At 39.8% G+C, this 19816-nt stretch overlaps 1 protein-coding gene across 1 annotated transcript in view; it reads left to right on the top strand.

Moving 5' to 3' along the window:
- Window positions 1-2653: 2653 nt before the first annotated feature.
- The window catches only part of SLC5A8 (solute carrier family 5 member 8), a 41366-nt gene continuing 24203 nt past the window's right edge, over window positions 2654-19816 (top strand). Inside the window, exons 1-5 of the mRNA XM_024579270.3 lie at window positions 2654-3334; window positions 7903-7968; window positions 9946-9997; window positions 16107-16174; window positions 17185-17339. Coding sequence (XP_024435038.1) covers window positions 2984-3334; window positions 7903-7968; window positions 9946-9997; window positions 16107-16174; window positions 17185-17339 — 692 coding nt within the window. The 5' untranslated portion in view covers window positions 2654-2983. The remainder of the gene's footprint in view (window positions 3335-7902; window positions 7969-9945; window positions 9998-16106; window positions 16175-17184; window positions 17340-19816) is intronic.

Here is a 19816-nt window from a genome sequence, read left to right as displayed (position 1 = left end):
TTTTTTTGAAGTTATAAATTTAAAGGCAGCTTATGTTACTCTTAACTGTTGACCCATTCATAATTTTAAGTATTATTCATTCCCAAACCAATCTTTATCATAGCCTTGCTTTTGGAACTTCTCTGAGTTCAAAATACTGTGCTTTTTTCACTGAGCGCTGAACACAGATACTCCCTTACAACAGATGTCATTGCAACATTTTCTATATCATGAAGAGATTTTCATATTCCAGCCTCATAGTAAATAGTAAATAGTCCAGTTAAAAAATGGGCGAAGGACCTCAATAGACTCTTGTAAAACTGGAAGTTACAAAATAGTCACCGTCATGTAAAGTACAGAATAAGGTACACAGTCAGTGATACTGTGATAGGTATGGTATCGGGTGAGTGCTTAGACGTAGTTAGCGGATGGATCCCTTCAGAAGTTATACACCGGCAAATGCCTAACCGCTATGCTGTACACCTGAGGTTAATACGATGTCATCTGTAGTTGAGAATTGTTTTTTAAAAATTAAAAAATACAATAGAAAAATACCTATACACTTTGAATAAAAAGATTACTACTTAAGGTTTTCTCAGCTGAATTTTCTTCTCATGTGTGAAAACAAAGCAAGAGATAAACAAATTCATATATTCAAAGGCTCAGAAAATAGAGAATGCATGTATTCTTTTTGAAAACATTATTTGCACTGGCCGCATAGCACCGTCGGTTAAAGCATTGTCCTGGTACACCAAGGCTGCAGGTTCAATTCCCAATCAGGGCACACACTTATATATGCAACAATGTATAAGTGGAACAACAAATCAATGTCTGTCTGTCTCTCTGTCTCTTATCTCTCTCTATCCCACCTTCCTCTTTCTCCCTCTCTAAAAAAATTAATAAAGAAAAAAGAAAACATTACTTGAATTGATATATCAGATATTTGAAAGATCTTAAAGAAGAACAATATATAAGTTATACAGAGTTCACACGACACTGTATAAATGTTATAAAACAAGGGAAACTAACTAGGGATAATGGGTCATTTCTAATAGCAGTATTTCCAAGACTCACTTACGCCAGCCCCATCCTCAATAAACTGGAAAACAGCTGGGCAATTATATAAGCCAGCACTTTTAGTGCCAGGGACTATTTGTATACGATCTCATCTACTACCCTGTAACAATGTAAGAAAAGAATTATTATCCCCATTTTGGATGTGGGAAAGTAAAGTGTAGCTGTACGTACTTGCTCAAGATACTGTGTCTAGTAGGTAACAAAGTCAGGAAGTCAGGTTTCAAAGGCTAGAGTTTAACCTCAAACTCTTCTGCCTCTCACATGACTACAAAGATATACCGGTCATGAGCTGCCTAAGGTTCTGTTCCTTACTGTAGATATCTAAAGAAAATGAATTCGGTTTAAATAGCATTTTTCATATTTAGGGCTATTGGCCTTAAAGGAAGTTCCCAGGAAATTGATTTAATAGCTAAAAGAGTTCTTGTGTTGCATTCCTTTGTGTTATGCTTCCAGGTTGCACTTGATATCCCTCTCTCTTGCTCTTTCTCTCTGTGTGTATATATGTAGATATATAGATATAGATATATAGTTGTATAATAGGCAGATATAGGGATAACTGTGTATAATACATAGTTACAGTACATTTTACACAGTTGGAACATAATTTCAAACCATGTATTTGTTTAAGTAATTGCATTATTTGGATTAACTTTCATTTCCTTCTTTTTCCCTTGTGAAAATGTAATACAAATAATGCCAGTTTACAAAAAAAAAAAAAAAAAAGCTTTAATCACACACCGGGCTGGGCTAAATGCGTGCTGAGGATTGTCTACCAAGGACCAACTGATAAATTATACCAATGTATGAAAATGAACAAGGATGGCCTGAAATAGACCTATGCCTGGCACATTTGGCTGGAAGGTCTGTTTTAGAAGAAAAACCCGAGAATTACATTACAAGTGTGACTCATGCGTTGTTAGTAATATTTCAAGGCAAGCCACTTAAAATATATCCTGAGAACTGACACTGGAAACAATCTTTTCTTCCATATGCTTTCACGTGGCTTCATTGAAGTGTACGTATTTATGACCACGTTTAAATTCTGAAATCAGACCTGGATTAAAAATCTTAATCTCTACCATTATCTCCGGCAAGTGATTTAGTCTTTCTAAACCGGTTTCCTCATTTGAAAAAAGGAGATGATCCCTGACTCAAGGGTCAGAGCAGGAATTGTGCTTGTCGATGTCTCGAGTGCCAAGCATGCATGTTATATATCACATGGTCAGGCTCATTAAATAGTAAGTAGGTAGTAGTAAAATGTGTTGGACGAAAACGCAGGCAACCAATAGCGCAGACTTCCTCCTGCACAATCGCTTCCCGGCGTAAGGACTGGCTCTTCAGGCCAGTGCACGCCGTCGCCCCCATCGCCCGTTAATTCTTCAAATAAGGAGATCTAAGAATTCCAGTTGTAGCTCGTTATACGGACATGGACTTTTGAACTTGGACAGTATGACAACTGCCCTTCGATCCACCCTCCCGAATCAGTCGCCTGCTCATTTAAATGACACAGCTCGTCGGATGCAGAGGATTCAGTTTGCGCTGAGCTCTCCCTGTGCTTTCGCCAGACGCAGCTGGTGGCTCCAGTTCTCACCTGCCCAGGTGTCCGCTGCGACTGGGAGGTCCTGGCAGCTGACGACTACTTAGCTCGGCTTGGGGGTCTCGGCAGTCCCAAATCGAGGGCCCTGTCGGCTGTGGCGGTGGCAGAGGCTGCTGCGGGTGCGTATCCTCCTCCCCACTTCGCCGGACTGCGCGCCGGCGGGGACAGACAGTCGGAGGACGCCTCCAATCACCGCCGGGCGCCACGCCTGCCACGCCCGCGGCGCGGGGAAATAAGAAGTGAGCGCCAGGCGCGCAGGAAAAGCCACAGCTCAGGCCGCGCTTGTTGGAGTCGCCAGTTTGCGCTCAGGGCCCCGGCAACCGCGCGGCCATGGACGGGTCGCGGCGAATCGGCACCTTCGTGGTGTGGGACTACGTGGTGTTCGGCGGCATGCTGCTCATCTCGGCGGTCATCGGCGTGTACTATGCCTTCGCGGGGCGCAGTCAGCAGACTTCCAAGGACTTTCTGATGGGCGGCCGCAGGATGACCGCCGTGCCGGTGGCGCTGTCCCTCACCGCCAGCTTCATGTCTGCCGTCACCGTCCTGGGCACCCCCACGGAGGTGTACCGTTTCGGGGCCATCTTCAGCCTCTTTGGCTTCACCTACCTCCTGGTGGTGGTCATCAGCGCGGAGGTCTACCTGCCGGTGTTCTACAGACTGGGGATTACCAGCACCTACGAGGTAAGGATGAGACGGTGGGCTGGGGAGGGGAGCGGGGAGATCTTGCCAGGTTCCTGAAGGTTTCCAGGTTTCCAGGTGGCAGACTCACCACCAAGCCGAAATCTCTCCCTGTGCAGGTCCACCTCCGCCCCCGCCCTCCCCTTTCGGGAAGAGGTGTCCTGTAAAGGAGGCACAAATCTTGGGACTACTCTCAGGATGTCAGTGAAAAAGAGAGGCTTCCAGCGTAAATGGAGTGATGTGGATTAGTGCTCGCTCAGGCCCTTTATGCTTGGATTCCGGGTCAAGAAGAAAGATTTTTAAACTTTTTATCTTGGGGAGGGTAAGCCCTTCGAGTCTCAGCTCCTCCTCCTGGAAATGAATCACCGAGTTCCAGATCCTCAGGCACCTGCCGACTCTTCCAGGATAGTCGGGGAGACATTCGTACTCCCCTTCCGCCCTTCCACACACGCACCTTCCAGAGAGGGGCAGACGCTCCAGTTACGTTGCTGCATCTCTTGTCCCAGTACTTGCTTCTGAGGCCAGGTTCCGCCACTTACTAGCTGGGTAACTTCGGGCGACTTATTTAACCTTTTGTGCCTACTTCATCCCAAACCTCAAAGTGAAAATAATGATGCCGCCTACGTCACCCAGTGGCTGGAAGGATTAAAAGGTGTGATGCAAGCGTAGCATGTAAAACCGTGTCTGGTACAGGGTCAGTGAAGCGGAAATGTTGGCTGTAAGTGTTGGTGTTGTGGTGGTAGAGGTGGCTATTTTGGGATCACTGGGGAAATTGGGCTGTGAGTTTCTTAAACAACTCTGCCTCCTCTTTGGGAAGATGCTTAAAGAAAACTGACTTTCCTATTGCACAGGGCCACCAGTTATAGGTTTTCTCCAGTTGTCTGCAGGAAAGGGCTTTGCAAAGATGGTAAATCTTTGGTTTAGTTTAGAATGTTTGGTTTATTTTATTTCTTAAATAACTTTTAAAAGCTTTTATTTATTTACTTTTAGAGAGAAGGGAAAGGAGGGAGAAGGAGAGGGAGAGAAACATCTATGTGAGAGAGAAACATTGATAGGTTGCTTCTTGCACGGGCCCCAACTGGGAACCGGACCTGCAACCCAGGCATGCACCCTGAGTGGCGATTGACCTGGTGACCTCTTGGTTTGCAGGATGATACCCAAGAAACTGAGCCACACTGGTCAGGGCTGGTTTAGTTTAAAGAGCTATTGAATGGGAGTGTTGGGGGAGGATAAAAGCTCAGGGGACCAGTGGGGTTCAGTTCAGGGCCCTCAGTGGTCTCCTTCACCCAGGCACTAATCTATGAGCCACGTACACAAATCTGCATAGATTTCCTCTCTAATAGGCCGTTGTCCAGAGGACTCAGAGTCTCACTTTCAGCAGTTGCCTCTGTCCTTGAACTTGTATAGTGTTTGTTCCAATCCAGAGGCACTGGAAGCTGGTTTCCGAGTAAGGCTGGTTTAATTGGTGCTGTGGACAGGGTCCCAATGGCACAGTAAGTGTTAATGACAAACTGCATTCTAGTGATGTTCTAGTGATGTCACTCAGGGCAAGGCATCTTGGGGACAGCACTGCTTTCCTCTGGTCATTGTGTTTGGGAGCCTTTGCTTATCACCCTAGAGGTGAGCAGGATGGAATTTCTGTTTTGCACAAAGGTAACCAACTGGCTGCCCTAGGCCCAACTCAATACTCAGCCATGTTTTCCCACACACACTTACGGTGTTTTGAAAAAAAAAAAAAAACTTAGCACTTAATGATGGTAGAAGTCAAATAAAATTCCAGATCTGGCTTCTTTCGAAAACCCCGAATACTGGTGACACTGAGCCCACATCCTAAGTGGCCACAGGAACACCAACTTGCAGCCATTGCTGTTACTTCCTGTTTCCATACTGAGGACTCATCCGTGCATTTGCGTGTTACTTTCTTATGCTAGAGGAATCTTTATCAGCATTTATGTCTTTATCAAAAATGCAAAGGGAAAAGTGGAGAGGGGTGAAGGGAGTCATTGTTTCAAGGGAGCTGTGAGAACATATTTCTTAGTGGATGTGAGGAATATTCCAGTAGATTAATATATGAACACCTGGCTGATACCACTCACCTCGTGTATTTTACCTGGTGGGACCTGTAGGCATTTGAGTCTGTGAGCTCTGATTGTGTAGTTAACCAACACCAAAACTCAGAAAGAGTTTGAAGAATCTGTCAAGAGGACTTCAGTTCTCACAGGTGAATGCTGCTCTCATAATCACTGACCCGTGCCTCTACAGGGCAGCAACTGAACCCAACCAGAAACAGATTTCCCACACATTTCCAGAGTGGTGGAGGCTAAGTCAGCAGGGTTCCAGCTCACACTGGCCAAAAAAAAAAAAAAAAAAAGGCTAATGTTTACTGAATGTTTAATACATGCTGAGCACTGGCTGCATGTTTTACATACATCATCAAACTCGGTCCTCAAAACAGTCCTTATAAGGGGGGTACTATGGGAGAGCCCATTTTGCAGACAAAGAGCCTCAGAGCAAATTAAGCTACATATGAGCATGAAGTAAAGTAGACACCTGCCTAAAGGCTGTGCAGTGGGGCATATTGGGTGCTTCTGAAGGCTATAGTGAGTCTTCTAGAGGAATATTTTGTTTTATGCTGAGAGCTGGAGTCACCCATGCAGAATAAGAAGTCTCAAGTATAAAATCTCTCCCTATTTCTAGTTTGTTTGCTAAAATCAGTTGTTCAGAAGCATTCTTGACATCTTACCACTGCCTTCAAAGTGTAGTCCTGATAGGAGTTCAGCAACTTCCAGACCCACAGATAGGAAGTAAAATGCAGGAATGTCATTTCCTCCTCACTTCTTCATTATCTTTCTGGATCCAGTGAAATCTGTGCGTTTGAACTGAATTGTCCAGACTGTTTAAAAAAAAAAAAAACAATTGAGTAGAAGTTTTAGTGTCTCTAAATTATTCAAAGTTCTGAGGACTATGGCAGATGTTGGTTGATCGGTGGCACCTACTGTTATGCTCTAGCTTAGTCTGGAAATTCTAGAGCTATTTTCTGAGCCTATTTCTCAGTGACTTGAGCTCCGGGGAGGTCTCAGCAACAACCAATAGCTGAGACAGTAATAGACTTCTTGGTTCTATCTTGAGTTGGTCTTGTGTGAGCGTAAGTCCGTAGGTTTGCCTGGATCCAGCTGACATTGAGGGGGAAATAAACTTCACTGAACCAAGTTACTTGGTTCAACTTGCTATGTACATTCAATTATTAGGTTGCAATGTTGGGGTTCTCTCTGAGCCCAGAGCCGTCCTGTGCTTCTACTTAGTACCTGCTCATGGAGTTGTTGAGAGGACAGTGTACAAAGCAAATACTTTATAAATGTTAGCTGTGATTATGGAGCAAAGGTATCCTTCTCCCCTCTTGATTATTACCTAATGTTAGTTTTTTCTTTCTTCTTTTTTCCTGCTATATGAAAAGATTATTGTTGTCAGTCTTAAAATTCCTTTTACATGTAGTAATAACATTTAAGTTAAAGAATGTCTTGGGTTCCAGCTTTCTTTTGGTTCTGAAATTCTAGGATTCTAGCTCTATCATACATTCTGATGTATAATATAGGAGATAGCAGATTCTATTTTGAATATAAGGGATGTCAAGGGGAGTAGGAAGAATGGCAAGGTTGTTGGTTCTGAACAAAAATTGACTTTGGTTGATTTAAGTAAAAAAATTATTGGGTGAATATTGGAGTAGCTCATGTAACAGAGAGAAAAGCTGAACAGACTGAAAAGACAGAAGTCAGGGCAGCCTCTGAGGCCACTCTGTCAGAATCAGTCTGCTTCTGCTCCAGTCACATTCTGTCTTTATATCTTGTCTCCTAAGATTCAAATACCACCCTTGATGGTGTAGCTCAGTGGATTGAGGGCAGGCTATGAACCAGAGGGTCGCTGGTTCGATTCCCAATCAGGGCACATGCCTGGGTTGTGGGCCAGGTCCCCAGTGGGGGCCATGCGAGAGGCAACCACACATCAATGTTTCTCTCCCATTCTTTCTCCCTTCCATTCCCTCTCTCTAAAATAAATAAAATCTTTGAAAAAAAAGAGATTTAATTCAATTCATCAAATACCCACTGAGAAGAGCTGAGAAGAGAAGCTGATGGACAATTCTATCACAACAATTGCAGTGGGAATGGATTGATTTGCTAAGTGAATCGGGGGAACTGTATGGAGTAGACATGTAGATACCAAGAGCAAGGGGAGAATATAATTTCATTTGTATGACATCCTGGAAAAGGAGGGATGGAGAACAGACTGACGAGTGAGGGCGTGGGGGAGGGGAGGGTTTGACTACAAAAGAGCAACATGAGGGAGTTTCTCAGGACTAGGGAACTGCTCTGTATGTGTTAAAACTCATTGAACTGTCCTCTAAAATAAGGGTCAATTTTGCTGTGTGTAAATAAAAATAATGGTAAAATAGAAAATACCAATTAATTATGAAGTTTAACTTTCTCATTCCTTCACTTCTTAAGCTGTTTATGTCTTTAAAAAAAGAGTGTCCAGAGGTTTTACATATAACCATTTTTCCTTTTTTTTGGAAACAGTATTTAGAACTTCGATTTAACAAATACGTTCGTCTCTGTGGAACAATCGTCTACGTTATTCAAACAGTAAGTAGCTCTCCATTAGTTTACTTTACCTTTTGTCATCTATGATGTTTTTAGTCAGGGCATCTGGGCCAAGCTTCTTTTTTGGTAAACACATGAAACATAAAAAAAAGACATGTTGAAAATAGGAGGAAACAAAAAAGGAAGAACACTCATCACTACACAGCATTAATCCTTCAGATCACTGAACAGTGTTTCAACAAATGAATTTCCTCCTGGGAAAACAATGATTTAAGTGAACGGTATTATATTGGTCAAGCGACAGTCACGTTCTTTTAGGAAAATATGCTTTTCCCTAACCCACCTCCCCACCAAAGAGACAGTAAGGGCATTGCTGAGATGACAAAGATATTTGAAAGATTTTTGTAATAGCTGAGCACAGGAATTGTAACAAAGGAAAAACAAATTGCATGTTTCATAATATTTTCACAACATGGTAAATAATAGGTTTGAAAAAATTAATTGACGTAGGAAGACAGTAGGAAACAATTTTCTTTGAAAGAATATTTAAAAAAATGAATCTGTTCTCTCTTATAAAAATTGAACCTTAAGGCCCAATTAAAGCAATCACTGAGGGTAAAACAATAGAACCATACATTCCGGAGGTGTTTTTAAAGCCAAGTACACAATACAGTAATTCGAGAATATGCAAGTATAGATTTACTGTCTGACACAATAGAAAGCAAAGACTTGCCAGCAGTCAGTGCCAGAGAATGCTTTCCACCCTTCATTCAGGCTGTTGGAGGCTTACCCTGATCATTGCCACGTGGTTTATATCTGTCTTCCTCTTGGCAGCTACGTGCTTTAGGGATGGTTTTGGTAATGGAAGTCTAGGAAGACGCTTTCATTCTTATCTTTATTTATGATAGCAGTTCTCCAAGCTACCTAAGCATTTGCTATAGCACAACAGAGTACCTGTGTAAATTGTGTAGCTCGACTTCATTTTTTGTCTTTGTGAGTTACACTACTTAAATTATATCAGCTCTTAACCCTGGCAGTATGCGAGGAAGGGCCACTTGGATTCTGGTAGACATTCTGCGTAGAGCTGAGGCCAGTAGTTTGTGTTTGCTGACAGCGCAGAGTCTCTCTGGACCATTGTCGGAAATGGCCACAGAAACCAAAGGTGGGGCCTACTGTTAAGACGGTGGCTGGTGGTCACGTTTCAAATCTACTTGGACAGAACAGTGACTGGAAAGCTAGTTTACTCTTACAAAAAGAGGGGAGCTTTAGCAGCTCCCCTATGAAGGACTTACTTTCGATACTATGTGATAACGTTCTTTTCATAATATGGTTCTTTTCATACTGTTTGTATAGCGTAATCATAGAATTACCTTCCATGTGATATATTTGAAATGTCAAGAGCAATGGAAATGATATTTTGAGAAAAAAGACCTTTCTTATCTTACTCCCTATTGTACCACAGATTAATATATATTTATTACATGTATAAATGAACAAAATAAATATTATAAAAAAGGTGGAATGAAGTTTGGGTTGGCTTTCATGAGTTTTTAGGGCAAATTTACACTTTTGTTTAATTAATGGGCATGCAAACTTTTACAAACCAGTTCCTAAAATGTTCACTGTTTTCTTAATTAATTATACAGTGATTAACAATAGTTTGAAGGCATGTGAATGAGGGACCATCCACTTTTAAATTTGTATTCTTTCTTTCTACTTGTTTTAGACGTAGGAAAGTTGGTTTCTAGCTTGAGTTGATGGGTCAGTGACTATCTCCACTCAGCACCACACGAAAAGTCCTTATTTTTACACAAAATTGGTCATAAAAGATTTTTGTAATCTAGGACTATACCACAAATGGCAAAGGATAATCAACTTTGCTTAAATAACACTTTCAAGTTATAAACACATTTTATTAAGTATATCAAGCTGCTGTTTTAATTTATAATTGAATTTGTAGGAAAATATTGATATTTTATAATTCATATCATTTATTTGGTCTTCTTTTTTCCCCTCTAGGTTCTATACACTGGAATTGTTATTTATGCCCCTGCCCTGGCTTTGAATCAAGGTACATTTTAGAGTTAAAACAATTCTGTTACATTTGGGGTTCATTTTCAATAGACTTTATTTTCTGGGGAGATGGAGGAATGCTTCCAGTAACCTGCATCAGCTTGAGGTGGGAAAGGTGGGTTCGGTGTCTACTCGAGCGGTTTCTTTGGGTTCCTGAATCCATAGCTTTGAAAGTTTGGTTCATTTTTAGGACAGATGTCACTAAGCAAGTGAGCCCCTGAGACACGCCGTTCTTCATTCCTTCAGAACGAGCGCCCCCTATAGTCTAAATCGTGCATGACTGCACTTCTTCCCTTCGTGGTTACAACCTGGAGCCCATCTACAAGACGCTTTTTTCTGTTTGGCTCAGTTGCATTGTAAAATCAGTCAGGGAGAGAAGCTTTCCTTCTCCTCACTTGTAATGTGGTCCAAAACCCAAAATAAATAGATCTGTGTGATTTGAATATCAGACTACTAGTACTGGCAAAAACCAGATGGCTGTAGGGTCCTTATAAACAAATATATGGAGGTCGTGCTGATTAACACATTCCTGTTCTCGCTAGTCTAGGCAGATAATACCTGTGACACTGGGACAGTTTACTGAGGCATAGGTTCATGTTAGTCGTATTCTCAAAAGGCTTCAGGGACACTCTACATCCTTTGAATTCTTGTCAGTCAGAATGGAATTTACCTCTAAAACTTCCTTGTGAAATGGACCAATGGACTCTGTGATGGGAGGAATATGGTGCAAGTCCTGTAGTTAATATAAAATGAAAAAAACCTTGCTCACTCCACACTTTAATTTTTTTTATTTCATGATAGATAGTAGTTATCACCTAATTTTACAAAGTACAACAGAATCATCACAAACAACTCTATTATGCAACGTGCTCTTGACTTCTGGATGTTAGGCAGGTGCTGTGTCCATAGTACCAACATCATAATGAATCATTTCATATGTAAAAAACTGAGCTATAAACTTCATAAGTTACCTATTGGCTTTAAGTGTTAGTGAAGATTTTTGGCTCTAGGGTTTTAAAGTGCAGTTTTCACGTGCAGTTCTAGGAAAAAGAGAGCAGTACCTTCAGCAAGCACTCTGTTCTTACCAGTTTATCAAGCAACTCCTCTGGAGTAAGTGCGAACCCGAGGGACTGCATTTTGACCACTCGGGTATCAGCTGTATTTCACAGTGACCAAGGCGGTAGTCACAAGCATAGACATTACTTAACACCTGCTCAGTAGGAACTTGTTTAACTGAATTGAAATTTCATCATATTTAAAACATGAACATTAATATCTCATTTTTGTCCAGCAGGAGCCTCATTAACTTGTCTCTTGAATCCATTTGACATGACTCCAAGTAGTGCTTAATAAGCTACCTTGCTTTCTGGGAGAGCAAGATGTTTCAGTTTTACCTTGTAAATTTCCTGGCCCTGCTGGGGCATCAGCTATTCTTTTCAAGGAGAAATTGTGTTTAGAGACACAACCTAAATACAGAGGTATTCATCACTACTGAGTTGGTCATTTGTTCTAGGTGTTTTTAGTGGACAGAACTGGGAGATGTATATTTAAGAAAAAAATAAATGAAGAGTTTGTACTAATATTTTCAATTTTTAAATTTAAACTTGGGAGTGCAGGCTGTTTGCCTAACTAATTTGGTTTTATATTTTGTCTTGTATTTTATGCTGAAACTGTTGTTGTTTTAAAAAACAATATTAATGAGATTATTTATCTTCTTTATGCAAACATATAGACATACATTATGTTCTCAAGCTTGGCTGCATGTTGGATCTACCTGGGGAATTTTTACAAACTACTAATGCCTAGCTTTCACTCCTTGCAATACTGAATTAATTGCAGAGTCATTGAGATTTTTAAAATCTTCTCTGGTGATCTTAATGTACAAAGTTGAAAACCACTAATGGAATAGCTTTTGATTAGCAATTTCAACATTTTTACTAATAAAATGTAGCCGAAACCAGAATTTATTACTCTGAAGTTTTTTCCCTAGGGTGTATCCCAGTAGGGATGTATATGAAATTATTGTGTATTAAAGTCTTTTGACATATTTAATTTCTCTGTGGTTATATCACAAAATTGATATATATGTAGGTTCATTTATTTCATTTTGCTTTTGATTTTTAGGAGTTTTTACATTTAATTTTTATAATTATGTAGAACATTTACATGGTTCCAAAGTCCAGCCTACAAAATCAAATGTGTTTAGAGAAGCCTTATATCATGGTCTCTCCTACCCTGTTCCCCCTCCCCACAGGTAACTTTATTTCTTTTTCTTTTAATTTATCCTTCCTTTGTAAAAAAAAAGTATTTACACTTTTTTAAAGATAATTTTTAGAGCTGTTTTAGGTTTCAAAAAAATTGAGAGGAAGGTACAGAGATTTTCAATATCCTTTCCACCCCCACACATGCATAGCTTCTTCCAATATCAATGCCACTCGCCAGAGTGGTGCATTTGTTACCCAGAATGAATCTACATTGACATGCCACAATCACTCAAAGTCCACATTTACCTTAGAGTTCATCTTGGTCTGTACCTTCTGTGTGTTTGGACAAATGTGTAATGACATATATTTGTCACCATAATATCATACAGAGTGTTTTTACTGCCCTAAAAATCCTCTGTGCTCCAGCTGTTCAGCAAGAACTCCCTCCTCCTTCAGCAAGCACTATTTTTTCTATAGTTTTGCCTTTTTCAGAAAGCAGACAGCTGGAATCATGCAGTATGTAGTCTTTTCAGATTGGCTTCTATTACTTAGTGATATGCAGTTAAGGGCCTGCATGTTGCCCTGGCTGGGTAGCTCAGTTGGTTAGAGCATCACCTGATACCCCAAGGCTGCAGGTTTGATCGCCAATCAGGGCACATACAAGAAGCGACCAATGAATGCATAAATAAGTGGAACAACAAGTTGATGTCTGTCTGTCTGTCTGTCTATCTGCCTCTCTGTCTCTCTCCCCCTCCCTCCTCCTCCCTCTCCTTCTCTCTCAACTAAAAAAAGAAAAAAGGTTCCTGTATGTTGTTTTCTGGCTTAATAGCTTATTTCTTTTGAGTGTTGAATAATATTCCATTGTCTGGATGTTCCACAATTTATTTATCCATTGCCCTCCTTAAGGACATCTCAATTGTTTCAAGTAGTGGCAGTTTTGAATAAAGCTGCTATATATGTGTAGGTTTTTGTGTGGGCATAGTTTTCAACTCTTTTGAGTAAATACCAAGGAGCATGATTGCTGGATTGTATAGCAAGAGTATAGTTTTATAAGAAACTGACAAACTGTCTTTAAAAACGGCTATTACTATTTTACATTTTCACCAGCAACATATGAAAGAATTCTGTTGCTCCACATCCTCGTCAGCATTTGGTGTTGTCGGTGTTCCACATTGTGACCATTCTTTTAGGTGTGTACTGGTATCTTGTTGTTTTAGTTTGCATTTCCCCGATCACATGTGATGTGGAGGATATTTTCCATCTATATATCTTCTTTGGTGAGGTGTTTGTTAAAATCTTTGGCCTATTTTTGAATCAGGTTGTTTTCTTAACATTGACTTTTAAGATATTTTTTGGTATATTTTTGATAACAGTACTTTATCAATTTTTTTCCCAAAATTTTCTCCCAGTCTGGATCTTGTCTTCTGATTCTCTTGATACTATCTTTTTTAGAGCAGATATTTTTCATTTTAATGAAGTCTAACTGATCGATTATTTCATTCATAGATCGTGTCTTTGGTATTGTATTTATAAACGCATCACCATATTTTTCTCCTTTGTTATATTCTAGGAGCTTAGTCGTTTTGCATTCTACATTTAGGTCTGTGAGCCATCTTGATTTAATTTTGGTGAAGGTGTAAGTTCTGTCTCTGGAGTCATGTTTATTTGCCTGTGATGTCCAACTATTCCTCACCATTTATTGATGACACTGTCTTTATCCCATGGTACTGCCTTTGCTACTCTGCTGAAGTTCAGTTACCTATATTTATGGAGTTCATTTCTGAGCTCTCTGTTCTTTTCCACTGATCTCCTTGTCTATTCTTTTGCCAATACCACACCGCCTTGATTACTGTAGGTTGGTAGGAAGTCTTCAGGTAGAGTCACTTCTCCAACTTTCTTCTGCTCCTTCAATATTGTGTTGGCTGTTTAGAGTGTTTTGCCTCTCCACATAAACTTTGGAATCAGTTTGTTGATTCTACACAGTTTGTAGTTATAAACAAATTAACTTGCTGGTATTTTGATTGGGATTGCATTGAATTTATAGATTAAATTGGGAAGAACTGACATTCTAACAATACTTAGGCTTTTTATCCATAAACATGGAATATTTTTCCATTTATTTAGTTCTTTCATTTTATTCATCAGAATTTTGTAGTTTTCCTCGTATGGATATTGTATATATTTTGTTAGATTTTTAGCTAAATATTTTATTTTGGGGTGCTAATATAAGTGGTAATATGTTATTTTGAGAGTTTAAAAACAATTTTAATGAAATATTAGCTTCATATAAAAATGAGTAAATTTCAGTCTTTGAAAATTACAATTCATCTTCAAGGTGCAAAAAGGGAGCTAAGAAGAAAGTGGTCTATCCGTTTTCTAAGAAAGATTGGTATGGTGTGAAAGCACCAGCAAAATTCCACTTGTTTATTGTTGGTATACAGGAAAGCAGTTGACTTCTCTATATTAACCTGTATCCTGCAATCATGCGATAATTCCTTATTAGTTTCAGGAGATATTGTATTGATTCTTTCAGATTTTCTATATAGATGATCATGTCATCTGTGAACAAAGAAAGTTTTATTTTTTTCTTCCCAATCTGTGTACCTTTTATTTATTTTTCTTGCTTTATTATATTGGCAAGGACTTTCAGTATGACATTGAAATGTAGTGTTGAGAGGAGATGTCTTTGCTTCGTACCCAATCTTAGTGAGAAGGCTTCCATTTTCTCACCATTAAGTATGGTGTTAGCTGTGGGTGTTTGTAAGTAGTCTTCATCAAGTTGAGGAATTTCCCCTCTATTTCTAGTTTACTGAGAGTTTTTATCATGAATGGGTGTTGGATTTTGTCAAATGCTTCTTCTGCATCTATTAATATGATAATGTGATATTTCTCCTTACTTTTTAGCCTATTGATGTAATGAATTTCATTATTAGATTTTCAGATATTGAACCAGGCTTGCATATGTGGGATAAATCCCACTTGGTCATGGTGTATAATTCTTTTTACATTTTTATGATTTGACTTGCTAATATTTTATTGAGGACTTTTGCATCTTTGTTCATAAGAGTATTGGTGTCTAGTTTTCTTTTCTTGTAATGTCTATTTCTGGTTTTGATATTAGGGTAATGCTGTCCTCATAGAATGAGTTGGGAAATTATTTGCTCTGCTTCTCTCCTCTGAAAGACATTGTAGAGAGTTGGTATAATTCTTTTTTCTTAAATGTTTGCTAGGATTCACTAGTGAACCCATCTGGGCTGAAGCTTCCTGTTTTGGAAGATTGTTAATTCAATTTCTTTCATAGACATAGGTCTATTCAGATCACCTAGTTCTCCCTGTGTGAAATGTGGCAAATTATGTCTTTCAAGGAATTGGTCTATTATCAAATTTGTGGCCACAGATTCATTCTTCTATTTTATAAAATATAATATGCCCCTCCACTACTTAGATAGATGTCAGCAGACTATATAGACTTTCCTTTCTCTTGGTCCCATTTTCATAATGTGCACAACTTGTCTGTCAGGGACTGGTCGGGTAGTGTGTGTATTTGAACCATGATGACCAATACCCTCGGTCTCCATTCAGTCTGGATAGCTACCTCATAGTATTAAGCAGTTTCTTAGCTTAATTACAATGTAAATATTTTTTCATGTATTTAATTTAGACAATTTTGGATCTATGTATGGTGTCTGAGGGTAGATACCAGGTCTATTCAACTCATCAAATAGAATTTTAAACCCCAATGGTTTTAGTACATCTTATGAGACTTGGGTCTAGTTTTAGGCAAGTGGTTGTAGAGGTAGGTACCCAATAAATGATCTAGCTTCCCCCTGAAGACTTTTTTGAGAAGTATGCATGTTTATTATGCATGTTTCAGTTATACATGCATTTTCTTTTCTTCAACAGTCACAGGATTTGATCTGTGGGGCGCAGTGGTGGCCACAGGGGTGGTCTGCACGTTCTACTGTACACTGGTATGTCCACAACTTACTTCACCCTTTGCTTTGCACACTTGCTTTGCAAAATTGAAAATTCTAGTAGTTGCGTGCTCCGGTCTGGGTTGTTCACACCTACTCTCCTACCTCCCACAGTATAATTTTTTGAGAAGTTATCTTATCGCCTTTAGGGACAGGCAAAATATTCAAGGACCAGTATGGCTTGGGCACTGATACTCCCAGTGGATGCTGGTCCTTAGCAGTGGTGCAAGTCTTATGGGATCTCTGATAGTCTGGGTTTTAACCCTTTAATTGCTGGATCTTTACAGGACTGTCAAACTCCTTTTCACCGGGGGCCACATCAGCCTCATGGTTGCCTTCAAAAGGCCAAATGTACTTTTAGGACTGTATAAATGTAACTACTCCTTAACAGTTAAGTGAGAGCTCAGTGCTGCCGCCAGGTAGAAACAAGGTGCCGGGCCAGATAAAACAAGGTGGAGGGCCAGACTCGCCTGAGGGCCTCGAGTTTGCCACCTGTGTTTCAGGAGAGAGGCCTTCAGGGAGGGGCAGTGTCAGTCAAAGTCAAAGGCACTGGGAGGGGACACTTAGAACTTTTGTGGCAGTGGCTAAGACAAAACTATTTTAGTATTTCAACAATTGGTATGACCTGTGTGCATACGGTTTGAAGACCAGCTCTGCCTATAGGGTAAAATCTATGATATCGCTGTTTACCACTTTGCTCTGAATTTTTTGCCCAACAGTCTCTCCATGCCACTCCACTTCATTCCAAAATATACTTTGACGTATCTATGCTTTTGCCCATGTTGTTTTCTCTGCCGCAAGGACCTTCCATCTCTGCCTCTCGTATGTTTGAAGGCTTGGCTTAAATATCTCCTTTTCTTGAAGGCTTTCACAACCTGTCTCTCTTGAGTGCACTTCTTGGCCAAGCCCCATGTATTTGATAAGTTTGTACAGCATAATGTGTAAGCCCATAGGTGCTTAACAATGCCTGATAGAAACATTAACCCTCATACCCTTTCCCCTCAAAGGGTGGTCTGAAGGCGGTTATCTGGACGGATGTTTTCCAAGTTGGGATCATGCTGGCCGGATTTCTGTGCGTGATTATACAAGCCTCGGTGGTCCAAGGTGGAATGGGTGCTATTGTAAACGATTCCTATTATGGCGGAAGGTTAAACTTCTGGAAGTAAGTTGCTATTCACCTCTTGATTAGTAGAATATTTTGGGGTTTTTTCTGTTAAAATCTCTGTATTGAAATAGTAAGTTTACATTAGAAAACACACACACACACACACATAACACCACTAAGGACGTGACACAGAAATTTGAAGCTGGCAAGTCAATGTGGAAGGACTTGTCGCCAGGTCTCTAAAGGGTTAAAACACTCAAGTGTACTTAGTTCCATGACACTTGGGATGCGGCTTCCTCCTGAGAAGGGACTGATGGTAAAAGAGTATTTTCTTTCGGACAGTAAGGCCTGGGCTAGGTTGGAGGGAGGGGTAGGGTGCTAAAGGAAGAGAGAGTGGAGAAATAAGGAAAGCAACCTTTTAAGAGAAAAACACTAAAAGACAGTGATTCCATTTTGACAGTTCCTTGTTTCAAGTAGCCTGGATAATTTTTTTTAATATTTATATTGCCATGGCAATATATAGTATATTATTATTATTGTGCTATATATTATCATTATATATTATTATGCCACATATATAATATGTAAATGTAAATATATAATCTGCATTGTATACTATTATATGTTATTTCAAGAGAATTGACTAGAAAAGGAAGGGCCAGAACCTCGAGTGTCAGTTTGGCACATGATATAAGGTGTTAAACAGCTGTTCGGTTTTCCCAGAGAGGCCAGTGGAGAAACTAGATACTGCACCACAAATATATCATCCCATTTAAAAGGATGTTTAAAACACCTTTCCTTTTGGGTCATCAGTGTGATTCTTCTACATCATGTTCAGCGTGGGGAAGGGCTCATTTTAAATGGAGCAGCTAATTCTCCTTTTTTTAAAAAAAGATTTTATTTACTTATTTTTAGAGAGAGGGGAAGGAAAGGAGAAAAGGGAGGGAGAGAAACATCAGTGTGTGGTTGCCTCTCGCACACAATCTACTTGGCATTCAATCCACTGAGCCACACCAGCCAGGGCAGCTTATTCTCTCTTTATGCAGCTCTGTTTTGAGACAGGCATGCTGACATTATTTCAAGAGGAAAAATATTGTTCTGCTCTTGGTGGCTGTCCTCTGGCTTTCTGAAAATAGGCACTGATGTTTGAGAAGAGCTTTTTCCTAAATTGAACAGTCATTGTGTTAACTTGCAGGGGTGTGCTACAGAGAATCGACTTCAACCATCTTCAATATTTCTTTTTCCTTCTATCTCAAGATTCAGATTCAAGGAAGAGAGCCTACAATTGGCCGAGCTTGGCCATGACTGCATCACTTAGCTAGGGCAGAGCAGGACGCTTTGATTGACAGCCATCGAGACTATTTAATGGAGAAGTGGCAGTTTCCCCAGAGCAAACCTGGGTTGCTGATCCCAGAGGGAGGAATGGATACAAGAAGCAGTGGTCAGTCAGGAGACCTTGATTCCTCCTACATCTCTTCCCAGTAGGCTGCGTTGAGGGGAGAGGATGTGAAACCAATCATTTTTCTGCAAGACAGCTGTCACTTTATAAAAAGGATAGACCCATTGCTACATCGAAATGATAACTCATACGTCAAGAAGAGATTCTAAAAAGTAAAAGATTAGCCATTTATATGAGTTTACTTTGAAGGTTGCCCACCAATTAAATAATAATGAAATACCCTATTGACTTTTCCTTGTTATGCAGCTTTGTTTTAAGAATATTATAGGCAAGAGGTCTGCTCTGGTTGAGACAAACGAAGAGAAGGATTTTTGTCTTAGTATTTTCTGTACAGTCTGCAGCTGGCACGTGTCTTCTGTGTGGCCTAAACTCTCTGAGTTGGGTGTTCTGAAGCTCGTGTGGCCTCACACAGCTCACTGAATGCGTTTGGCTTTCGGCTTCCATTAGCTAATAGAGCAGCTGCTTTGTCTGTGGGAGGAAAGGTCAACCCCCTTGGAACTCTTAGACTTTGATATTAAATGTTAGAATATGGAACGAAGGTCCTCACCTTTTCATTGGAATGCCAGAAGATGCACAAAATTGGAATATTTTACTCAACTGATTTGAAACAAATTTGCAGAATTTTATAATGTTCAGAAAGTTTTCATGAAAGCGAATATTGCATACATTTTTCAAGCTTGTATTATGTATCAGAAATGAAGAGAATCATTCCTCCCAAGGTGATACATTAAGAAGGGTTAAACGATGTATGAAATGTTGAAGTTGAGCTTTCTTTGTAACAATATTCGGTACATGTCATAAAGTGACTTTCAACTTTTAGTATTTAGCTTGTGCACACAGCATTTTAAGAAAGCACAATTAGTGTGGCATGGATTTTTTAGAACGTGATAACTTTTATACTATTAATTGAGTGAATTCTTAAGCTTGAATATAAATTAGAATTATATACATGTGCTAGGATGGGGTTTCCCCAATCCCATCCAGAATTCCCAGTTCTCTGAAAGTACCAATTTTATTTCATTGAACTTAAATTAGGAATATTTCTGCCTTTTATAATTACTTAATAAATTTGTAC

Source organism: Desmodus rotundus, chromosome 3, assembly GCF_022682495.2.
Source record: "Desmodus rotundus isolate HL8 chromosome 3, HLdesRot8A.1, whole genome shotgun sequence".
NCBI classification, from domain to species: domain Eukaryota; kingdom Metazoa; phylum Chordata; class Mammalia; order Chiroptera; family Phyllostomidae; genus Desmodus; species Desmodus rotundus.
The sequence above is the reverse complement of the archived record's forward strand: the minus strand, read 5'-3'. Positions and strand labels throughout refer to the sequence as shown.